The sequence below is a fragment of the Calypte anna genome, chromosome 5A, assembly GCF_003957555.1.
Source record: "Calypte anna isolate BGI_N300 chromosome 5A, bCalAnn1_v1.p, whole genome shotgun sequence".
NCBI lineage: Eukaryota > Metazoa > Chordata > Aves > Apodiformes > Trochilidae > Calypte > Calypte anna.
Genome location: NC_044251.1, coordinates 41,006,003 through 41,029,871, shown reverse-complemented (window position 1 = coordinate 41,029,871; position 23,869 = coordinate 41,006,003). Strand labels below are relative to the sequence as shown.

The following is a 23,869-nucleotide window of genomic DNA, read 5'->3' as shown; positions in this document are numbered from 1 at the left end:
GCACCACAGCTCCAGGGCTTTGGAACCCTGTAAAGAGAGAGCAGGCACAGATGAGAAGGTGTGATCCAGCAAAGCCCCCACAAATCATGCTGGGAGGAGCACACTCCCCACACCCCACTGACTCACAGAATGGTTTTGGTTGGAAAAGCCCTTTAAGGTCATCAGGTTCAACCATAACCCAGCAGTGCCAAGGCCACCCCTGCCCCATGTCCCTCATCCCCACATCTCCAGGGCTCTGAAACCCCTCCAGGGATGATGGAGACTCCAGCCCTGCCCTGGGCAGCCTGGGCCAGGCCCTGACAACCCTTGCCAGGGAGAGATTCTTCCCCAGCTCCAACCTAAACCTCCCCTGCCACAACTTGAGGCCAAAAGTTCCTCTTCTCCCATCCCTTGTTCCTTGGGAGCAGAGCCCGACCCCCCCCTGGCTCCAACCTCCTCTCAGGGGGTTGCAGAGAGCCAGAAGGTCTCCCCTCAGCCTCCTCTGCTCCAGGATCAACACCCCCAGCTCCCTCAGCTGCTCCTGGGCAGACTTCTGCTCCAGACCCTTCCCCAGCTCCATTCCCTTCTCTGGACACACTCCAGCCCCTCAGTGTCCTTCTTGGCCTCAAGGGCTCAAATCTTGCTCAGACTCGGGGGCTCAGGAAAGCTTCAGGCTGAGAAAAAACCTTTTTCCCACTTCAGTGCCCTGTTTAACACCAGTTTCCCTCAGATCCTGCCCTCCAGGTACCAGTCTCAGCTGCTGAGAGGACTGGAGCATGGCTGGGATCTGCTCAACAAAAAGGCAGAGCTGGAACTGAAGCCGTGGAGGAGTTGTTTGTGTGCATCCTGAGCTGCAGCTGTTTCCAGCAACAAATGCCCCTGTGTCCATGGAGTGTCATTCCCACCAACACCCTGTCAGATGCTGTCACTGTCACTGCTCTCTGATGAACCCAAGCTCCAGCTACTCCAAAACAAGCAGGCAAAGTCCCTCTGCTTTGCTCCAAGAGGGAGGAGTTGCTGGCAGCCAGGAAATGCTCAAACCTTCACAGGTTCCTTCTGGCATGGGTGAGGGGTTTGGATCAGACCTGAATGGCACAAAAAAAAAAAAACAAAGATGGAGTTGGAAAGGCACAAATTGCTTTTTTTTTTTCCATTGGAAAATCTTCAGCTCACTCCTTTCCAGCTTTGGGAAGTGCCAGGCATTTCTGGTCCTTTGCCCTCCCATCTGTTCCTGTGGCTTACACAGGGGACAGAGATCAGGGTGGAGGTGGGGGGGGGGACGACTGATATTTATTAAATGACAAACTTGGCTACAGCAGGATGGAAAAATAAACACAATCCTGGCCTGTGGGAACCAGCCCAGGTCAAATGGGAGAGCTTACTGTCAAGGAGGCAAGAGGAGCAGCCTCCAAGAAGCCTGAAAGTCTTCCCAGCATCATTCCTGAAGGGCAGTACCAGCAGCTTCAAACCCAACTCCAAAACCCAACTTCAAACCCAACTCCAGCCCTGATTTCTCTTCATGTCTCCTCTGCCTCTTGCAGTTTTCCTATCATCCACCTTCTGCCTTTTCCACATCCTTGTGGGACTCTTCTCCTTGCACCTCTCCCAAACACAGCCCTGGCTGAACCCCCCCTCTGCTGCACCCACCCAAAAATGTGCCCTCATCCCTTCTCCATTCCCACCTTCTCACCTCCTCCTTACTCCATCCTGCCCAGCAGCTCCTTTTTTTGGGCCCCATCAACCCAGATTTCAAAGCTTCAGCTTTTTAGGTCATTTCCTCTGTCACCTCTTTGCCATCCAAGGGAAATGGACACCAAAGGGCCAGCACCCTGCACCATGGCCACTCACAGGATCACCAGAGAGGTGTGAAAATACCAGGGATGTCTGACCCAGCTGCTTGGCACCCCAAAAAAACCCTTTAAGCCATGGGCCACAGATGGTATGGAAGCCCTGGTTCATGTTTTTGCCCTCATATCTCCAAGACAAGAGCCAGGCAAGGTGGTTAAGGCCACGTTAGATGACTTGAAATGGACCCAAACACACCAGAGACACCCAGAATAAATCCTGGTGGTGGCATAATTGTGAGTTTTGCTTGGAAATCCTGCAGGGACAACCCCAGGCTGGGATCCCTGCATCACCTCTGTGACCCTGGCTGATCTCCTTGACCCCCTGCCTCAAGAAATCCCTGGCTGCCCATATTCATTAGAAGCTGCAGCACGTTTCACTCGAGGGAGGGTGGTGTGGGGTGGTTTTTAAGGCTCAAAAGATAAGAAAGAATCACTGTCCTGCTGGAATCATGGACTGCACATCCAGCTGAGTACCACCTCCATCATCTGGGGGCCTCCTTGAGCTCAGGAGGAGCAGAACCATCCTGGACTAAAAATGCTGTGATGTCAGAAAAACCCCTCAGCAGGGTATTTTCCTCCCAGTGATTAATTACCTTCTTGCAAAAAAAAACCCCAAAAAACCCCCCAAAACCCTACACTGCTGGTCCAAATATGTTACAGTGCTGCTTCCCCTTTGTTTCATCTCATTATTTCAGCATCTCCTCAACTGCAAGAGCCCTCAGTGGGTGAGTTTTAACACCCCAGGTAGATGCATTTACAGCTCACCTTGCCCTGTGGACCATGCACACAGGTTTCCCTTTCAGGGAGCCCCCAGAGATTCCCTGAAAAGCTCCCTGTTCCAGCCTTCTGCTCAGCAAATCCACAGGAATCCCTCCAGCCAGATGGCACTACCCAAACCCTCTTCCCAAACACATCCAACCTGCTCACAGCCACCTTGTCTGAGGACAGAATCATGGACTTATTTGGGCTGGAAAAGCCCTTTAAGATCATCAAGTCCCACTGTTCCCCCAGCACTGCCAAGGCCACCAGGGAGACTGGAACTAGATGTTCTTTAAGGTCCCTTCCAACCCAAACCAGTCCGGGATTCTATGAATATTTAACTCTTTTTCCCCAGTGAGGTTATGTGTTAGTTTTATGGAATCCTATGGCTTGCAATAACCTCACTGCCTTACCAGATATTGCATTATTTTATATATTTTTCACTACATGCTCCCTTTCCTTACTCTTCTTCAGAAAAATGGCCTTTTCCTAATCCTAAGTTAATTATCACTACCCAGTTTTGCTGGAACAGAGCTCAGCTCAGCTCCTTTCAAATTTTTTAAAGTTCTTTGACCTAAGTAAGGTCAAAAAGCTGCATTTCCCCTCCTTTGCCCTGCTGGCCATGCAGCTTTTGATATATAAACCTTTAAACACCAACTGCTGACCAAGTCTGGGACTAAGTTTGGATCCAGACTCCTCTCTGAGAAGGTGTTCAGAAAGCAGAGAGGTTGATTTTGAATCCCATGACCCACCAGGAGGATCTTCCTGCCAGTTTTCCTGCCCCTGTCCTCTATCCAGCAACTCCCCAAGCACACTTTGTGACACCACTGTTCCATTTACCACCAAACTCTGTTAAATCAGTGCTTTATATCAATATATTCCTACTTCTTGCTTATGATTTAAGTGCATCACTCCATCCCTGACACCCTAGAGAAATGGGAAGATGTTCCCATCCTCACTGGACCCCAACTGGGATGTGATGTTGGGACCCCCAGCAAACTCATGTTCTGCTTCCAGCCTCACTGCAGAGATATTTATCCCCCAGAGACATTTATCCCTCATCATCACAAACACCATTAAGGCTGTTTTCACCCAGCAGCATTTTAAGGATGCTGCAGATCCCTGTGTAATCAGCTCGTGGTGCAAATCCCTGATGGGGCAGCTCAGGAGAGCACAGGCACATCTGGCAGGGATGGGAATGGAGATCTTCTCCATGCTGTCACCTCTCCCCTGGAGCAGACACATCAGGTTTTCAGTCTGGATGAGAGCTACAGGACTGCAGTCAGGGGATAAAGGTGCAGAGAGGGGTGGCTGGGGTGAGCTGCACCTTGCAGGGCCCCTCGGTTTAGGAAGGAGATTGAGGTGCTGGAGCAGGTCCAGAGAAGAGCAAGGAGGCTGTGAAGGGATCCAGCACAAGTCCTGTGAGGAAGGGCTGAGGGAGCTGGGGGTGTTGAGGCTGGAGAAGAGGAGGCTCAGGGGAGACCTCATCACTCTCTACAACTCCCTGAAAGGAGGTTGGAGGAGGTTGGAGAGTTGGGATGATCCCAACGGGATGAGGTTCAACATTCCAAGTGCTGGATCCTGAATTTTGGCCACAACAACCCCATGGGGAGCTCCAGAGTGGCAGAAAGGGACCTGGAAGGTGACCATGAGCCAGCAGTGTGGCCAAGAATCCCAAGGGCATCCTGGATGAGGAAGAGTCTGGCCAAGAGATCCAGGGAAGGGATTCTGCCCCTGGGGAGGCGGCCACAGCTTGAGTCCTGTGTCCAGTTCTGGGCCCCTCAGCTCAGGAAGGAGATTGAGGTGCTGGAGCAGGTCCAAAGGAGGCAACTGGGCTGGTGAAGGGACTGGAGCACAGACCCTATGAGGAGAGGCTGAGAGAGCTGGGGGTGTTCAGGCTGGAGAAGAGGAGGCTCAGGGGAGACCTCATCACTCTCTGCAACTCCCTGAAAGGAGGTTGGAGCCAGGGGGGGGTTGGGCTCTTTTCCCAGGCAACTCTCAGCAAGACAAGAGGGCAGGGTCTCAAGTTGTGCCAGGGGAGGTTTAGGTTGGAGATGAGAAAGAATTTCTTTCTGGAGAGGGTGATCAGGCATTGGAATGGGCTGCCCAGGGAAGTAGTGGATTCTCCGTGTCTGGAGATCTTTCCAAAGAGCCTGGATGTGGCACTGAGTGCCATGGGCTGGGAACTGCAGTGGGAGTGGATCAAGGGTTGGACTTGAGGATCTCTGAGGTCCCTTCCAACCCAGCCAATTCTAGGATTCTATGATCCTTCTCCAGGACCATCAGGAGAGGTGGGAAACGCATGGACCTCAAGGCACATCCCAGTGTGCTTTGCCTCGCTGAGTTGTTTTTTGGGTTTTTTTCCCCATTTTCTGCCACTTCCCCGAGAGTTTCAGTTTCACTTCCAGGTCCCACTTCCCACCCTCCAAGCAGCACAACCGGGCTTTGCCTGCTGCCCAAAATTCCAGGAGGGACGTGTCCTGCATCCCTGTCCCTATGCCCACCCCGGGAGCAGCAGCATTTCAGCTGATGCTGAGCAGACAGCCCCCAGCATCACCCATCCCCTCTGTCCCTGAGGTCCAGCCCCCTAAAATCCCTGGAAAGCATCCCCGTGACGATGGACACCACGGCTGAGCATCCTTTAGGGGCTGCCACCTACCTGGGGGTCCCGAGATGAGCGAAATCCTCTGGTCCTTCCACCAAAATATCCAGGAGTCCATCCCACGGCCGGAGAATCCGGGAGGCTCAAAATAAAGCCCAGGTCCGGCCCTTTCCGGGGTGGGACCCCCGAGGTCTCAACCCGAACCTTTCGGGGTGTCTCCTGACAGCACCGGGTCCGGGGGTCTCCTGCCCGACACCCCTCATCCACAGGGATCTCTGCTGACCCCAACCACCCCCCTTACACCCACACAGGTTTCTGGGGGATGCCCAGATCCCTCCCCAAACCCAAAACCTTCAAGGACCCTTCTCGAAACGCTCCCCTCCAGACCCAAACCCTCGGAACCGGAGCGCGCTGCCCTCCCGCAGCTCCCTGCCCCAATTTCTGCGGGGCTCCCCAGAGCCGCCCTACACCCTACATCATCAACCTGATGGGCGGGAGCTGCCGAACCCCACACCCCCCTCTCCGGTTCCCCGCAGCCAGCCCCGGTGATGCCTCCGCCCGCCTCTTGCAGGGGGACGAGGCGGGAGACTGAGGGGACGAGGGGACGATGGAAGGGAGGGGAGGGGGAAAGAGGCGGGCGGCGGCGGCAACCCAAGAAGCGAGGCGAGAGAGCGGCGGGGGCGGCGGTGATTGACGGGGAGCCCGGGCCAATGGCGTTGGAGGATGGGCGAGGTGGGGGCGGGCCTTGGGGCGGCCAATGGGGAGCGCGCGCTGCCAGGAGCGAGCGCCTCAAATAATCGGGGCTCAGCTGATTGTCCCCGGCAGAGAGTTGTTTGGCGGCGGGCGGGAGGGCGGCGCAGCCGGGCGGGCGGGCGAGAGGAGGAGGAGGAGGAGGGAGAAGAAGAAGAAGGGAGGAGAAGGAGGAGGAGGCGGGGGTCTCTTCTTTGTTGCATGGGGGTGTCCAGCCGGGGCTGAGGGGAGGGGCGGGCACGGCGAGCGTCGGCGGCCCCGTTGCCTCCCGCTTTGCCCCATGAGCCCGCCGGCAGCCCTCGCTGAGGGGGCGGCCCTGGTGGAGGGGGCTGCTGCTGCTGCTACCGCTGCCGCCGTCCCTTACGCGGTGGAGCTGGGTCTGACCGTGCTCCACACGGCGCTCTACGCCGCCCTCTTCCTTTTCGCCTACCTGCAGCTCTGGCTGCTCCTCTACTACCGGGAGAGGCGGCTGAGCTACCACACGCTCTGCCTCTTCCTCTGCCTGCTCTGGGCAGCCCTCAGGACCACCCTCTTCTCCTTCTACCTGCAGAACTCCCTGCAGGCCCTCCGCCTCCAGCAGCCCTTTGCCCACTGGCTCCTCTACTGCCTGCCCGGCTGCCTGCTCTTCTCCAGCCTCTGCCTCCTCAATCTCTATTTCGCTGAGGTAAGTTGGGTGTTTTTCCGTCTTCTTGTTTCTCTTCCCTTTGAGAGGGGATGCTGGAGCTAAAGGGTTTTCTTTAACCATCCCTCTTTCTCTTCCACCCCCCCCCCCCACCCCCTCCTCCTCCATTCCCAAACTTGGAGCTTCCCCGAAGCTTTGGGAAGTCTGCCCTGACCTGGGAGAAGATGCTGAGAGGGTTTTGTCCTCGCTGTGGGTTTTGGGGAGAGGCAGGGGTGTCCCCTGAACCCAGGTTTGGGGATGGGCTTGGAGGAAGAGGGGGGGGGGGAAGTGGCAGCGAGATGATGTCCTGAATCCCAGGCTTGGGGGTGGGGAGGGATGGGGGTGTGTGTGTGCGAGCTAAAAGTGTGTCCTGAATCCTCCTGCCATCCGGCTGGCCCTGAATGCAGACCCTACAGAGGGGGAACCATGCCCTGAATGTGGGGTTTGTGGGGGGGGGGTGTGTGTGCAGAGATGCTCCCCGGGTGGGGCTGTCCCCTTTGTAACCCCACGAGGGGTGACAGTGCCATGGGGGGGGTGGGGGGATTATGTCTCTCGGGGAGGACACGGACTGTTGGGTTGGGGGGGTATTTTTGTGTGTTTTGTTTTATTTTTGGTTGATTCCCCTTCTCTAAAGGGGAGCAGAAAGTGGCAGCAGCAGGGGCTGCTCTGGCCTGGAGTGATGCCAACCATTACGTCACCAGCCAGAGCCTCTTCTGCTATTGTTGCTGCGCTCCCTCCTTCTCTCCATCTCTCAGCCCTGCTGTGGAACTGGGCTCCTTGTTGTTCTCCTATGCAGCTTCTTGTCACCCCCTCCCCCTAAAAAAAAACAACCATAAAAACCCCCCCGGTAAACCCCTGAAATCCCCTTGCCTCTCCACCTGGGGCTGGAGATGTGGAGCCCCTCTTAGGACAATGATTGCTGCTGGGACAGTGCAGAGCTGTTTGTTGTTGTGCCTAAGCTCTATTCTTCCTTTTCGGGGTTAGCCAACACTTATTTTGTGTGTTTTATTTTTCTTCTCACCCTCCTTTCTCCAAGCCCTTTCACTTGTCTTCATCTTTTTTAAAGCCTCGGCTCTCCCCTCCCCTTCCTCCTCTTGAATATTTTGTTTCTGCTCCAGTTTCTCATGAGCAGAGAGCCCTTTGCTCGCCTGCCTTCCAGTTTGGTGACTTGTTTCATAAACAGGCAGTACTTTCCTTCCAGCTTTGTTGTTGTTGTTGTTCAGATTCTTTGCTCTGCAGCTCTCTCAGCTGTTTGCAGCCTCACAAAGGAATCGCTAACACGCAGCGAAATCGCTCCATCGCTCCGATGTGTCACCCAGGGGAGTTATGATTTCATTTTCCTGAGGACATCAACATTCACATGATAATGGGAGACTTGGAGCAGTTGGGTTGTTCAGCTGGTTTTGAGGGGTTTTTTATTTTTCTCCCCCTCCCCCTTTGACATAAACACCTGGAAGCTGGGGTAAAAAAGCTGTCGGCGTTGGATACGCTGCTGAGCGAGTGGCAGCAAAATAACAAATGGTGCAGAGTGTGCATAATCCATCTTGTCTGGTTAAAGGGAGCCTGACCTACCCATTGCTCCAACCAGGAGGTGTTTGTGTCACTTGAGAAGCAAGCTGAGGATGGGATCTCATGTTTTCCTGTTACAAAGTGGCTGGATCCCTGTTTTCCTCCAAATCGCTGGACCTGACAGCAGATTGGCCTCTTTGCAAGCTCATTAAAAAGCTCCCTTGAAGAACAGCAAATTCAAATATGTTCTCAGGCTTCCCTTCCTCCCACAATCTGTTTTTCAGTGGGCTCTGAATATACCCCATTTCTTTCTCCTTGAAGACCTAGAGCCAAGGGAAATCCTGTCTGAGGAAATTAAAGCTCAGAATCTAGAGTGGGGAGGGATGAAATGACTTGTTAAAATGTGTGTGAGTGCTTGGGTACAGAAGGACTCTGACACTTGGCTGTCACCAGCAGAATGAGTGTCCAGCACTCCGTGGTGTTTGGAGGTGTTGGAGAAAAAGTGCAGCTAGGTGGACTGAAAGCCTTTGGTGCTTTCCTGGCTTCCAGTTCAACAAAATAGATGATGCTGAGCAGTGATATTTGGCCTCCTCTTCTTGAGGAACAGGCTGATAAAATTAGCCCAACCTCTTGACAGAAGGATGCCATGTGCTGGGAGCTGAGACATGCCTGGCTTGGCTGTGTGGCTTCTCTTGGAGCACAGGAGGAGTTGTGCTGGGAGGGCTTAGGATGTAATTAAACAGAAATTGTCACTCCCTGGAGGAAGGGGAGAAGCTCCTGTGAGTGGAAGATGTGGAGGTGACTGGTGTGTTCACCAGGACCTGTTGTGGAGAGCCCAGCCATTCCCAGTTCTGAAGTGCCACTGGGTTGCAATCCCTGGAAGAGGATTGGGCTTCTGGTGCTCCTGGGGGGCAGCACTGGGGGCTGAGATGTCCTCAGATAAAACCAGACTGAATCTGTGCTGAGGGCCTGGCTGATTGTCTTTGTACACAGTGCCTCCTTTGTGGGGAGGCTGGAGAAATGGCTTCTGCCTAAGCAGTGGAAGAAAGCAGTGGCCTGTGCTGTGTTATTTGAGCTGATCCTGCTCGATTCACAGAGCTCCCCAGGCTTTGTACAAGCTGAGGATGAGATGGTGCTGGGTGGGGGGAAGAGCTCCAGGAAACACCAAATACCCATGGAGAGCACTCCAGGCTGTTCTGGGGCTGATATTCACACTCCTGCAACTGCTTGGTGTTCCTTCTTTCTGTGGAAAGAGTCCATCCTCTTCCCCATCCCCTCCCAGCCCCTGAGATCCCTGAGGGGACACAGAAGCCTGACAAAATGTTGGAGGTTGCTTATTTGGTGATGACAGTCTTCTTTTTTCTTTTTTTTTTTTTTTTTCACTGCCTTATTTCCACCTGGAACCCCAAAAGGTGTGATGTGATGCTTGGGAGCATCTCTTTCAGCTTCAGCTTGTAACAGGATGAGTTCTTTTCCAGAAAATCTGGAGTTCAGAGCCCATCAGGTCAAGGATTCCTTAGATCCACTTGGAATCTTGCCTCCAGCTGGCAGAGCCCCTGCTCAGATGTCCACCCTAGGGTGCTGCTCTGCCTTGATTTTTGGAATAGCTCCTCTGCTGCCAGCTGGGCAACTTCTTGAGCAATGTTACCTTCCCCAAGAGCCTGCCAGTTCCTGCTTGCCCCCAGGTCATGCTCGAGAGGAGACAGGACATGGAAATGGAGCCCCAGCAACCTCCATCTTGAGCCTTTCCAAGATCTTCTGGAGCACTTGGCATCCTGCTCTCACTTGGGAACCAGCAGCTCTGTGATGAAGGCTTTGAGCTGCAGTGGGGAGGTTCTGCTCTGCCAGACTGGTGTGGCCATAACCCTTCACCTCTCTGGGTTTCTCTGGAGTGCTCCAGCTGATGAGGTGACATCAGCCCTTGTCATCCCATGCTGCTTTAATTGCACTGGAGCAGACATGCATGGATAGAGCATCCAGCCTGGGAGCTGCTTCTCTTTGCTGTCCTCTCCCTACCTGATGGAAAACTACAAGGAAAAAAAAAAAAAAAAACCCCAAACAAACCAAAAACCAAACCCTTAATTGCTTCTTGTCTCATTTTGGAGACACTTCCCTTGTTTTGCAGATGCCAGGCTCGTGCCTCAGAGGGACAGCTGGTGAGGGGTCACTTCTACTCCAACCTGCTCCATCCTGGAGCTGCTGATTCCCATGGTTCCTGAGTGAACAGGTGGCTGTGCAGGCAACCAGCTATTCTAGGAAATCAGGGTACACACAACTTGCACCCTGTGTTTGTTTGTGATGGCACAGGATGATCCTGGGTGTCAGTGGAGATGGTGAGAGATCTTCCTCACAGAGTCTTCCACTCCTTTTTTTTTTTTCCTTTGAGGGATGGGTGGGGGCTTGAACACTTGTTCTGGGGTGTTGTCCCAAAATAATCTGTCCTCTGCTCCAGTGCTCACTGCTGAATGACTGTGGTGAGAGAAGGGATCTGTCTGGGGAGGGCTGGTTTCATGGCAAGGCAGGACATGGCTGTGGCTTCTGTGTTGAAAGCCCCAACTCCTGACTGCTTTATGGGGCTTTGATTCTCTCACACAGACAGTGACAATTTGTTGGCTCTCCTGGATCTTTCAGATCTGGTGGGAATGGCTCTACCAAAACCAAGCAGGAAGGTGCTCTCTGAGGCTCAGGGGTAGGGCTGAGGTCCTGAGTGTGGTCCTTAGAGCCATCTGTGGGATACAGGGAATGTCACTTACCTCCTCTCAGCAGCTCTCACACCTCCAGGACACCTTCTAGGGGTGAGTGTCTCACAGTGCCTTGAAAACATGCCCACAGCAAGTTCACTTTCTGGGCTCAGTGATGTGAGCAAGGTAATAATTTTAGTGAAAAAATATTATGAATTTTTATCATCACAGAAATAAAAGCCTCCAGCATCACTTTGAGGTCTGGAGTTCTTCTTGGCCTCTGGAGATGATGTGGTCAGAGGACTCCTGGCTCCAGTAAGACAACTGAGATTGCCTGAGTGCTATAAAAGGCTGGAGTGAATGTTCTCAGTCCTGCTGCTCTGGGCTAGCAGAGACCTCCTTGTTTTGAGCAGGCAGTGGTGTGGGGCTCACAGCTAGGAGCTGGAGGAACTGTTCAGTTGGCAAGGGTTGCCACTAGCAACTTGGCATAATGGACCTGTTTGAGGGCAGGGGGCTGTATTTCCTCTTTTTCTGAGGAAGAGGATTACCTCGGAGCTCTCTGCACTTGCATCTTCAGAGCAGAACCCTCCCCATCAGCTGTCCTGGGGCTTTGAAAGCAGCAGAGCCTTGCAGGACTGTCTCAAGGGTAAGAACACTGCTGGTGTCACCCACAAACCCAGCTCCTTCCTGAAGGAAAAAAAAAAAAAAGCAACCTCCAGGTGAGCTGTGTCTTCATAACAAACATCCCTGTAAAGTGAGCAATGCCTCTGCTTTTTTCCTGAAGATTCCAGGACTTAAATAGCTGGAGGATAATCAAAGTGTGAGGCTGGTGCTGTGGGCTCCCTCTCTGCTTTTAGTGGCAACAATCCAAGTGCAAGTCTCAGGTTGCTGTTGCACTCTTAACCCTGAGACACTTGGTGTGCCTTAGGCCCCAGGGCTGGAGGGCAAGGTCTTGGGAGCCTCTTGCCCAGAGCTGCTGTTATCTTCTCTCTCCTTTCTGCTAGCCAGGGGCATGTCCCATGTCCCTGCTGGGCAGAGGGGCTGCTCTCCCCCTGGGTGACCAGCTGGCAAGTGGGTGCTGAACCAAGAGGTTTCCCAGCTGGATGTCCTCAGTGTCTGGTTTTATACTCCCAAAGTGCCTGAATGTCTGTAGCCTCCAGGCAAATGAAGGTCAGAGGGGGATTGGGGGATTTTTCTCTTTTGAAGTCACCTCCTGGTCCTTCTAAGGTCCAGGTTTCCTCTAACTCTGATCAGCTGTGGGGCTCTGAGTGGATGGTGTGCTTCTCTGGGCTTGGACTAGGCTAGGGCAAGAGGTCAGAGGGTTTTGGAGACTGCTTGTACCATTGTGTCCCTCAGCCATGGGGCTGGATTCCTCCCTCTGCTCCAGAACTGTCTTCCCCACCAACTGCTTCTTGAGTTCATCCTCCCTCAGGATGAGGGAGAGGAGCCAGCTGGTGACACTGGCTTCTGTAGCAGGGTTGCTGACACTGTCCAGTGCCCCACAGGGGGGCTCTCAAGTGCTTAAAGCTACTCTAATGGATCAGAAAATCCTCAAATCCTGAAAGGTCTCTGGAAATCCTGTTGGCAGGAGCCTGATTTCTGAAGCTTTGGAGTGTCAGTGCTGACTGGAAGGCAGGAGCTGGGAAATGATGCTCTTTAAGGTCCCTTCCAACCTCAACCATCCTGTGATGAAATCCCATCAGGAAAAAAAAAAAAAGCTGACTAAGGTTGCCTTGGAAGAGATGAGTTCATCCTTCACTGCAGCCACAGTCTGGGAGCTGACAGGGAGGGCTTTGTGCAGAAAGAGTGAAACTCAACCTCCTCCACACCCATGCAGTGATCCCACACCTGGTCCTGTGCTGAGGCACAAGTTGGTGTCCCCAGGATCTGGCTGGGTGACTCTGCTGCTTCCCAATTCCTTCAGATTTTCCAGTCAGGACAGAAGCTTTCTCTGAGCCTGAATGCCACCTCAGCTCTGGGATCTTTCCTGGTGGGTTTGTACCAGGATCTTCCACCTCTGGAGGGCTTTCTAACCATCTCAGAGTTAATATTTAGGTGTTTCTGCTCTACACACAACTTAAGGGTGGAGAAGCTGTGAGCTTCACAAGCGTGTTGCAGCTTGCAGGTCCCCAGTCTCATAGCAGAGAGCTGTCCTACATCAGCTTTTTGTCTTCCTAAAGCACAGCAGCTGAAGAGCCCTTCTCCACCAGGGAAACCAAGCATGATTGAGGTCCTAAAATGTGCAGCATGCAATACTGGGTAAAGCAGATGTATTTCTGAATGCTCTTGGCTGAATTCCCTGCTTTTCTTGAAGCCCTTGTCACCCATGGGGTATTAAATATGTTTCTGCCTGTGGGACACCTGCATTTGGGCTTGGTTCTTGCAGGAAAGAGTGCCAGTTTTGCCTCTGAGTGGGTCCAGCACCAGGCTGGGTGCTAATTAGAGTTTTTTCAAGGTGTCCAGTTTGGGTGCTGGCTCCCCTGTTGTATCTTTATGGGGTTTAAACTTTAGGTCATGTTGAGTAACCTGTGCAAATCTTTCCCCTAGGTGATATTCAAAGTGAAATGTGCAGCTGAATTCAACAAGTACAAGTAAGTGAGACTTTCTGAACCTTCAAAAGGGGCTTAGAGTCAGCTCCTGCTGCTCTGCTGGGAACTTCAAACCCCAAAGAGTGGACTGAGTTACCAACATGTCTTCTGAGCAGGGCTCAGTGTTATGCCCAGGGAGCTCCAGGGCTCCCAAGGAACCTCAAGCAGATGCTGCATGTCCCCAGAAATGTCCCCAGGGTCCCTCTGTCAGCAAAGCAGATGAAGTCTTGAGGTCATTTTAAACTGTCCCAGCTCAGAGAAGCCTTGCAGGATGAGGCTGGAGCAATAGGTGGGACCTGTGTTTGTGCAGGTGCTTCCAAGGAATTTTCAGGGAACTCCAGAATGGGAAGTGCAAGCTCTGGTGGCTTTCACTAGAGAAGTTGCAGTGGTTGTGATGACTCACAGCTTATTGACTGAGGTGAATGCAGAGCTGGAGCAACACTTAAAATCTGCAAGATAAGAACCTGACTGTCAGAAGATGAGGCTTGTAGCTCCTGACTACTCACACTACTCATGCATCAGGAGAGCAGCTCAAACTAATGCTCTGTGGACTTGAGCTGTCAATACAACCACTGCAACTGGCTGGTCCCACAGCAAGCAGAGCACTGGAAATTCTTGGGAAGGCACTTGGAGGGTGGTGCAGAATGAGCTCAGTCATCTCTTGACTCCAGCTCCCATCTTTTTTCCCCCTCCAATCTCTCCAGGGTCCTGTTGTATCTGGGCTCCATCCTCACCAGCCTCCTCTTCTTGGTTGTCAACTTAACCTGTGCAATGTTAATCCACGGGGAGGTCCCAGAGACCCAGCTGAGGTGGACAGTCCTTGCCCGTGCCCTGCTCAACGACAGCCTCTTCATCCTCTGTGCCATCTCCCTGGCTTGCTGCATGTTCAAGCTAGGAAAGATGTCTTCAGCAAATGTCTACCTCGAGTCTAAGGTAGGTAAATACCTTCCCAGCCATCCTGGGACTGCAAAATCATCAGGATCCTCAGCTGGGCCTCTGTGTGCTTGTGCTGCCACCTGAGCCACTCTTGCTCCACAACTCCTTCCAGTGGAGCTCTTGGACTTCTCCCTCTAGGTGGCAGCTCCTGGACTCCTCCCCCTAGGAAGGAAGTCCAGGATCTGGGATAGGATCTGGGGTAGGAATGAGGTGCCCTGCATGGTTTGGGGCACACACTGTCTGCAGCTCTGCTGGTCCAGCAGAACACTTAAGAGCTGTTTGGGTTTTTTTTTCACATTTAGAAGTATCAGTGAGGGTTTGACTGGAGGGGAGGCTTCTCCAAGAGCAGCAGCCTCAGTTTCTGTAGCCTGTGGTCACTAAGTGAAGCCTGCAGGGTAGTGTTATCTCTGCCAGATGTATGACAGTTCTGTGACAGCTGTAGCTGCCTGCTTGCTGGGGACAGTGCTCACTTCTCCTGCTTGAGATGAGAAACTTGGAAAGGGAGAAATTGCTGGAGGTGCTGCCCCAAGGCAGAGAGACAAGTGAAGGTCTGAACACACCCAGCTCTGCTCAGACAGGTAGGAAAGTTGATGAGCCACCAGCAGTCTCATCTCAGAGTGGCAGTAGGCTGCAATTAATTGTGCACTTCAGCTGCCTCCTCTTCTTCTGGGAAGCCATTTCACCCTTAACAAAAGCAGGGACTCCAGGGGGGGTCCCTGGCCTGGTCAGAGGGGCAGACAGCAGTCACTTGATGGGCCTGGAAGCACCTCTAGGAAGGACTGGAGCAGCTGAGCAGAGTTGGGCTTAGGTAAGGCAGCTTCCTGGCTCTGCTCCTTCTGTTTAAATCACTGCCATGCCTGGCTCAGGTGAGAGGCTGCCCAGAGCTCCTGAGGGCTGTTTGATGCCTCTGCTTCACTTCAGGGAGAGGCTGAAGAAAGTGACAAAACCCTTTGCAGCAGCCACTTTGCTGCAGTGACATTCTGGCTCCAGAGAACTGCCTTGTGCTGGCTGGAGGCATCTCCCTGCTCCTCAGCAGCCCCTCTGCATCACCCCCTGGTGTAGCTGTGCTCCCCATCCCTTCTTTTAGAGAGAGCAGCTGAGAGCAACTGCCAGAGCTGTCAGGGTTTGAAGCTGAGACCTTTCTGGCCTAGAACTCTGGGTCTCCTAAGCAGTGGAGAGCATCAGTGGGTTGCCCAGAATCCAGGATGTGTGGCCCACAGGTGGCCCCTGTGACAATTGTTCCCTGAGGCTGCAGCCAGAGGATCTGAAGTGACAGAGGAGCCACAACTGAGCCAAGAATCTGCTCAAACCTCTGCTCCTATGGGCCAGGTACCCAGCTCTGACTGGCTCTGGACACTAATTATGTTCCCAAGTTCACCCAGTAGTAGTTTACAAACAGAGTAATCCTCTAGTTAGATGCCTGAGGCTGCCTGTGGGGCTTTGCTCTTGCAGGATGTGCTCTGGAGCAGCCTCTGCTCTGGTTGGACACTCAGCCTGCAGTAAAGGTCTCTTGTGTTCAGATGATGTCTCCCTGGAGGCATCCCCTGCCTGGGTGCTGTGGAGGAGCTGCAGGAAGAGGGTGTGGATGGACAGAATCTTGTCCTGCCTCCTGAATTCCAGCTGGGAGCAATCCAGGGGCTGTGAGGTTGCTGCCTCCGCTGCAGGTAGGAAGGAAGGTTGGAGACATTTGACACTTGAGAAGGAGACTGTGTCACTGAGCTGCTGCCAGATCCTGTCCTGGGGTTCCTGTCTCCTGAAGCTTTGCTTCACCAACCAGAGCAGACTGCCTGCTTTGCTCCCTGCTGCACAAGAAGGATGTGGACAGGCTGGAGAGGGTCCAGAGAAGAGCCAGGAGGGTGATCAGAGGACTGGAGAACCTCCTGAGGAGAAAACTCATGCCCATGATCCAGGACTTCAAGGGGTGGTCCAGAGCAGCTGGAGACTCCCTATGGACAAGGAGTCCCATGGACAAGACAAGGGGCAATGGGCACAAGTTGCTCCTGGGCAGATTCCCATTGGACACCAGAGGAAAATGTTTCCCCATGAGGACAGTCAGAGCTTGGATGGTCTCCCAGGGGAAGGGGTGGATTCCCCCACTCTGGAAAGTTGGAAGTCTCAGCTCCAGGGGGTGCTGAGACATCTCAGAGAAACAAGAATCTGAGAAGGGTTGGAGCAGAGGGGCCTTGGGGGCCCTTTCCACCTGACATTCCATCATTCTCTGTGCTGTGGTGGTGTCCCAGGGACTCAGCTCTCAGCAGCACTTTGCATCCTGACGCTCCCAACGTGCTGATTCCCGTGAGTGCTGTAAAGTGAGGAAAACTGAGGCTGGATGTGGAGCAGGTCAGTGAGAGGAGCTTCCTGAGCAGGTTGTCTGCCTAAAGCAAAAGGCAAGGCAGCTGGGGAGATGTTTCTTTGCCCACTGGCTTCTGTTCTGCAGTGACTTGGTGGCTACCAGTAGCCATCAAAAGGCTTCCTGGGTGTATTTAGCAAAGAAATGGAGACACTTGCAGATCTCCAGGGAGCTTCCTCTCCCTTGGCTCCCAGTGCAGGGAGCAGGGACCTTCAGAACCCTTGTGCAGCTCCTGCTCTGACAGCACAGGGTCTGGAACACTGGAAAAAGCTCTGGATGGGTAGCAGGAGGCAGAGATCCCCTTCTCAGCCAACCCTCTGCATGCTGCTCTGCTCACCCTGGGCAGATGCTCCTGGGCAGATTCCCATTGGACACCAGAGGAAAATGTTTCCCCATGAGGACAGTCAGAGCTTGGAATGGTCTCCCAGGGGAAGGGGTGGATTCCCCCACTCTGGAAAGTTGGAAGTCTCAGCTCCAGGGGGTGCTGAGACATCTCAGAGAAACAAGAAGATGAGAAGGGTTGGAGCAGAGGGGCCTTGGGGGCCCTTCCCACTTGACATTCCATGCCTGGCTTGTCCCCTAGGGATTCAGTGGGAATCCCCACTGGGATTCAGGTGCTGGAGCTTTCTGGCTCTTTTCAGAGTTGCTTTCCCCAAATATTTGGGCTCCTTCCCTAGATAAATGTTCAGTGCCAGGGGTGCCCAACCCCTGGTGCAGAAGGGATGAGCTGGCTGAGCACCTCCCTGCAGTGCCCCATCAGGCTGCAGAAGCACCAAGCTGCTGTTCCTCCTGGTTGTTGGTTGAACTTTCTGAGGTTACCATGGAAGAGCAAGGGGTGGGATGGCATCTCTGGATCACCACTTTGTAACTGATTGATGGAATCCTGAGAAGGACACTCCTGGGCCTTGATTTTTCCCTGTTCCTCAGCAGCCCTGGCTTACAGCTCTGCTGCTGCAGTCAGCTCAGCACCCAGCAGAGCTCCTGCCCAGCTCTGAACATTTTAGCCACAACAAACCAATGTTCTGGGTCATTCTTGCCTTGCATTTAAGGCTGGGGGTTAATCCCAGCTCTGTAGGGAGGGTCTGCATGAAACCTCTTTTTTTTTTTTTTTCTTCCTCTTCCAGGGAACATCTGTCTGCCAGGCTATTCTGGTGGGATCTGTAGTGGCTCTTCTCTATTCCTCAAGGGCTTGCTATAACCTGGTTGCTGTGGCCATATCTCCAGACAGTGTTCCTGGGCCTTTTAACTATGGCTGGGACAACCTTTCAGACAAGGTGAGTGTGTCTGTCACCCTCAATCCAGAGCTAGTAAAGTGGGATGGAGTTACTCAACCCTCCTGTCAGGCTGTGTGTAGGGGAAAGGGGCTGTGTGGGGGTGTTTTGTGTTCCTGAATCCCCAGACCAGGTGGCTCTTGCCTTCAGAAGCCCTGCTTGCTCTGTCCTCCAGAGCAAAGAAATCATCCTCCCCCTGGGGGCTGCTTTTCCCTCCCCCTGGGGGCTGCTTTTCCCTCCCCCTGGGGGCTGCTTTTCCCTCCCCCTGGGGGCTGCTTTTCCCTCCCCCTGGGGGCTGCTTTTCCCTCCCCCTTGGGGCTGCTTTTCCCTCCCCCTGGGGGCTCCTTCTTCCTCCCCCTGGTGGCTACTTCAGGAGGGATTCCCTCTTGTGCTGCTCAGCATTAGCCTCCTGGTTCCTCTTTTGAGGAGGAACAAGTCAATTTTATCAGAAAAGCAATGCTTCCTAAGGTGTGGCTGCATGCCAGGGGGAGTTGGTGATGTGGGGAGGGAGCTAGAAGTACCCTGGTAGGAAAAAACTGCAGAGAAGCCTTCATCCCAAAGGGCAGGGTGACTACAAGCTGTAGTAGCAGCTGAGTAAGGGTCACTGTTCAGCTTCAGAGCCTCCTCCCTTGCTCGGGGTTTCTCTGCATTCCCAGCTCTGTGCCTGGGAGCTGCGTGACTCTGCCAGTGCAGCTCTGGCACATCCAGAGACCTCCAACTTGTGTCCCCAGGTGCACGTGGAAGTCAGCAGTGAGGAGTACGTGGTGTTTGGAGTTGTCCTCTTCCTCTGGGAGCTGGTGCCAACCACTTTCGTGGTGCTCTTCTTCAGGGCTCAGAGACTGAGCCAGAACTTGGTAGGTCCCAGCCCATTGCTCCCGCTTGGGTTACCCTGGGGAGGGGGAGGAGCTCCAGAGTCCTCTTTAGGAAGAGTGTCAGATACATCTCATTTTGTGTCCTAACTCCTTTCTCTTTGGCAGACCCCAGCAGGGATGGTGAACAGTCACAGCTACAGCTCCAGGGCCTACTTCTTTGACAATCCGAGGCGCTACGACAGTGACGATGATTTGTCACGGCTTGGGGCCAGAGAAGGAGGGTAAGCACCCTGTGGGGCAGAGCTGCCCATGTCACTGCCCTCTCTGGGAGGAACAGAGCTCTTGGCTTCTGCTTATTAAAAAAAAAAAAAATTTTTTTTGGATCTAAGAGGCAGCTTGGGCAAAGTGGAGCCTCCTGACTCAGGTTGGGTTTGTTCCCTTCTGCAGCTCGCAAGAAGTTTGGGGTTTTTTTATTAAAAATGATCAGAAGTGGTTTTCACACTGGGTGAAATATGCAGCAGCTCCAGATAAGCAAGATCAGCCCTCCTGGATAAGACCTCTTGAGTCCTTGCTCAGCTTGAGGAGAGGGGCAGAGGGTTCTTAAATGACCTCCAGAGGAATTTCTCCACTGGAAAGTGGGGGGCTTTGGGCAGCCTGGTGCAGTGGGAGGTGTATCTGCCTGTGAGAGGACATGGAGCTCTATGATCTTTAAGGTCCCTTAAACCCAACCCATGATTCTATGAAAGTGGTGAAGTCCTGGAAGGAAGAGGGTCTCTGGGGAACCAGGTGGGACAAAGCTCCTCTGGGACAAAGCTCTCCAGGAACACTTGGTGTGGGAGAGAAGGGTCAGGTAGCCCCCAAAAAACCTAAAGAAGAGCCCTGTCCTTCACTTGCTGCTCAGGGCTCTGACCTCCACGTGTCTAGGGGTGCAGTGAGGGTTCTGGCTACTCATGCCCAGTGTTGTAGGACCTGGTGCTCCTCTCCTGGCCCCTCTTTCCTCCCAGCCAGATTCCTTGGGGATGCTGTGCATGCCATAGAAGTGCTGCTTGGATACCCCGAGCAAGCGCCGGGAGCAGAATCTTCCCTTAGCACTGGAAGCTTGAAACTGCAGCCAGATTCCTCCTCTCTGAAGACTCCATGTCTGGTTTTTCTGTCTCTCCTCCCAGCTTGGCCACCCCTCAGTGCTCTGGCTGCTATGGGTCCCTGGCTGGGAACGACAGCTCCATGGTGGGTCCCCACCTCAGCGGGACGGTCCCCGACAGCGCTCCCTTGCTCTTTGCCGCGGGCGGCTCGGAGATGAATAATCACCACAGCTCATACCCTGTGCCACAGAACTGAAGAGGCTCAAGAGGTCCCCTTTTTCCCCAGAAGTGGCATTCTTCATGTATAGGATTGTTATTTTTTTTTTCCCCCCTTCTTCCCTTCAAACTCATCGACACAAACATTCCACTACCTGCCGCAGCTGGGAGCAGGACTGAGCCTGTGGCTGCAGGCAGTAAAGGAGAGAACTTCTGTGACTTTTTAAGAGGTACCATGTAGCAAAAGTGAAGCTGAACTTCTCTGGAAGCTTTTTTTTTTTTTTTTTTTTCTTGGTCTGGTCTTCAAGATGTTGGCAGCTAAATGCACCAGAGCTTCCTCACTAGAAAAGAAACATCAAAAATGCATATTTTGCACTTTTTATCTGCACACTTGGAAGGAACGAATCTCGCTCAGGCTGTGCTCGGTCTGAGACTGTTCTAGTTACTCTTTTAATTGCACATCCATAGCTGGGAGAAGCACTGTCTTCCTGCAAAAGACGTGTTCCATGAAGTACTCTGCATCCTGACTCACTTGGGAGTGTGAAGCTGTTGTCATCATCTGAGCCTGTCCCAGGCAGGGAATGTCAGAGTGTTCTGTGTGCCATGGTCCCACCTCCTGGGGCTGAGCCTGCTCTTGCTCTGACCCTGCTCTGGTCCTGGTGTCACCCACCCCACTGCTGAACTGTCCAACCTGGGGCTCTGGGCTCAAAGCAGATCCTGTCAGGGGGAGATGAAGTGCTCCTGGTGGTGTGAAGATCCCCATGCTGTGACCAACCCAGCAGCTGATGGCCAAGGAAAGGGGCTGGCAGGGTGAGAGGGCAAGACTTGATGGGCTGCTGCCTCCTGGGGAACCTGGAGCTGGGCCACAGCACAGGTAGAACTGGGGCTGCTTTAACCAGGGGGTGGGGGAAGCAATCCTGCTCCTTCCTCCTCCTCCTCTTTGCCCGTGGCAGGGCTCCCTTTCCCCCCTCAGTATTAAATTGCATTTAGCAGAATTTTAACCTGGAGTGAGTGTGCTGCTGGGGTCCCTGCTGTGGCCTGGGAGGTGTCTGGAGGGGACAAGCTGGGCATTGGGCTCCTTGCTGAGCTTTGCCATGGGGCTGGAGTCCTCCCAGTGCTGCGGGAGCTGTGGCAGCAGAGCTTGGTGGTATACACAGGATTGGAGTGTGCTGGGAGGAGGTTTCTCTCTCTTTTTAACCAAAATAGCCATGGTTGGTCTGCTCTGTAGCTCCCCTGGGCTCTGGGTGAGGAGGTTTGGTGTTACTCCTGGCTCAGCCTTGATCCTGAGGTGGGCACAAGCACAAAGCAGCTTTGGGAATGGGCTTGGATGGAGTCACTGGGCCAGAAAGGGACCTTTGGTTAGAACTGGTTCTGCCCCACCTCATGCTGCTCTGCTGGTCAAACATCTGACACTGAGGGACCCAGCTGGGGTCAGGGACTTCCCTGTGCAGTGAAGGGGGTGGTGGGACACGGGGCTGAGGGACCAGGGGACAGAGAAACCCAAATGCTGTGTGCTCACCAGGCCTGGAGCTCTGTGAGCTCACACACCCCACCTCTACTGAGCTGTCACTTTGTCACCCTCTCACTCTGGGGGGGCCTCTCCCTGCTCACCTGTTTCACTTCTGGATACACCCCCCAGAAAAAAAACCCAGGAGCAACCCCGGGGGCTTTCTTTTGGAGAAAGCTCCAAGGTGACAACTTCCAGCACATCCCTCTTGCTCCACCCTGACTGCTGGGGCTCTCCTGGCCACTTCAGGTGACACTGGGGACCTGTCTCTTGATCTCCTGGCCTCATCTGGGCTACAGACTACAGGTTGCTCCTTCTCAGTCACTGCTTGGCTTCTGGCAAAGCTAAGGAAGGACCTGGAATTGGTGGTTTCCCTTCTTTCTTCTCCCATCAGTCACCAAAGAGGGGAAGCAACACTGGTGGCCCCTTGATCCTGCTTCAAAATTCCAAAGCACTGGGAGCACTTTAAAGTTTTTCTTGGGAGGGAAAGGAGTGTAAAAAAAAGAAAAAACCAAACCAAAACCAAGCAAGCAAACAACAAAAAACCATAAAGAAACTTTAAAAAAAAAAAAGAAAAATAATAATAAAAACTCCAAGGGCTACAGGCTCATTGCTCACATTGCACTGAAGCACACACCACCAACATGAGCTTCCTGGCATGAGGGTAGCAGGGGGGGGCAGGGGGTCTGGGTGCTGCTTTGCTCCTGAGTGACTGGCAAAAAGTTTGGGGTTTTAGTGGTTTGGCTGAAAGTTCATTTCAAACCTTGGCTGCTCCCCCCCCCTGGGGCTGCTCCTGTGTTTTACTGAAGTAATTTATAGCTGAGAAGTACAATTTTTTAATGCATAGTTGCCTTTCATTAAACTTTTATTTTGTTGTTGGGTTTGGTTTTGTTTGTTTTGTTTTGTTTGGGGGTTTTTTGGGGGTTTTTTTGGTATGGTATAACAGTGTTTTGGCTGTGCAGTCAGGCAGCAGCTGGCTGCAACAGGAAGCTGTGGCCAATGAATGTACCTGTTTGTTCTTCACTAAACTGTAACCAAGCACTACTATGTTGGAATTAAAAAAAAAATAATAATGAAAATAAAATTTAAAAACAAAAAAAAAAAAAACCCAAAACACACACACACAAAAAAAGGGAGTTTCTTCTTCCAGAGCAGAGCCACTGAAATGCTGGGAGTGCTGGAGCAGCTCCCTGGGAAGCCAGGCTGAGGGATTGGGGTTGTTCAGCCTGGAGAAGAGGAGGCTCCCAGGGGAGCTCAGAGCAACCTTCCAATATCTGAAGGGGCTCCAAGAAAGCTGGGGGAGGGCTTTGGACACGGGGGTGGGGAGAGGAGAAGGAAATGGGTTAAAACTTGGAGAGAAAGGGGAGATTGAGGTTGGACATGAGGAGGAAATTCCTTAATTTGAGGGTGCTGAGCCCCTGTGCCAGGTTTCCCAGAGAAGCTGTGGCTGCCCCATCCCTGGCAGTGTCTCAGCCCAGGTTGGATGGGGCTTGGAGCAACCTGGGCTGGTGGGAGGTGTCCCTGGGCATGGCAGGGAACAGGGATTGGGTGATCTTTAAGGTCCCTCCCAACCCAAACCAGTCTGGGAATCCGTGAGTCCATGAAACCTTTTGAGTCTTGCAAGAGTGGTGCTTTGGGCAAGGGCCTGGAGTCCAGAGGAGGCCCTGGAGCTGCTGGGAGGGCTGGAGCAGCTCTGCTCTGGAGCCAGGCTGAGAGAGTTGGGGGTGTTGAGGCTGGAGAAGAGAAGGCTGCAATGGGGAGACCTTAGAGCACCTTCCAGTGCCTGAAGGGGCTCCAGGAAAGCTGGGGAGGGACTGGGGACAAGGGCAGGGAGGGATGGGATGAGGGGGAAGGGTTTCCAGATGGAAGAGAGATGAGATGTGAGGAAGAAATAGTTTGTTGTGAGGGTGCTGAGCCCCTGTGCCAGGTTTCCCAGAGAAGCTGTGGCTGCCCCATCCCTGGCAGTGTCTCAGCCCAGGTTGGATGGGGCTTGGAGCAACCTGGGCTGGTGGGAGGTGTCCCTGGGCATGGCAGGGAACAGGCACTGGATGGTTTTTAAGGTCCTTTCCAACCCAAACCAGTCTGGGCTATGGCATCCCTGGCTTGTGAGGTTTTGGTGAGCATTCCCTCTGGATTATCCAAACCATCAGGACATGGAGTTAAGGCTTCCTTCTGACCACAGTTATCAGCAGGTTGGGTGTCTTGCTGGGCATTTCACTGTGGGTTTAACCCCTCTTTGAAAGCCTGGTGGTAATGGGGTGGCTTCTCCCATGGGAACCCTGTTCCTCTAGTTGAGCTTTAAGGTCCCTCCCAACCCAA

The 23,869-nt window shown here is 53.3% G+C and overlaps 2 protein-coding genes across 5 annotated transcripts in view; one reads left to right on the top strand and one right to left on the bottom strand.

The window, feature by feature from the left end:
- The window catches only part of TXNDC16 (thioredoxin domain containing 16), a 50,762-nt gene extending 45,078 nt beyond the window's left edge, over positions 1 to 5,684 (bottom strand). For 2 of the 3 annotated variants that reach the window (XM_030452576.1, XM_030452578.1), the window contains exon 1: positions 5,245 to 5,684. The gene's annotated coding sequence lies outside the window, so the exon portion shown is untranslated. Of the gene's footprint in view, positions 1 to 1,020; positions 1,065 to 5,244 lie in introns of all 3 variants that reach the window. The other variant, XM_030452577.1, reaches the window with a different exon arrangement.
- A 515-nt stretch (positions 5,685 to 6,199) lies between these two features.
- GPR137C (G protein-coupled receptor 137C) lies at positions 6,200 to 21,459 on the top strand. 2 transcript variants are annotated; one of them, XM_030452082.1, is made up of 7 exons: positions 6,200 to 6,601; positions 13,336 to 13,379; positions 14,081 to 14,309; positions 17,787 to 17,936; positions 18,665 to 18,787; positions 18,911 to 19,026; positions 19,912 to 21,459. In XM_030452082.1, the coding sequence occupies exons 1-7, from the start codon at positions 6,218 to 6,220 to the stop codon at positions 20,081 to 20,083; spliced, it is 1,218 nt and encodes a 405-aa protein (XP_030307942.1). In that variant the 5' UTR covers positions 6,200 to 6,217; the 3' UTR covers positions 20,084 to 21,459. The 2 variants fall into 2 exon arrangements, with proteins under 2 accessions (XP_030307942.1, XP_030307943.1); XM_030452083.1 differs by lacking the exon at positions 17,787 to 17,936.
- Positions 21,460 to 23,869: the final 2,410 nt, after the last annotated feature.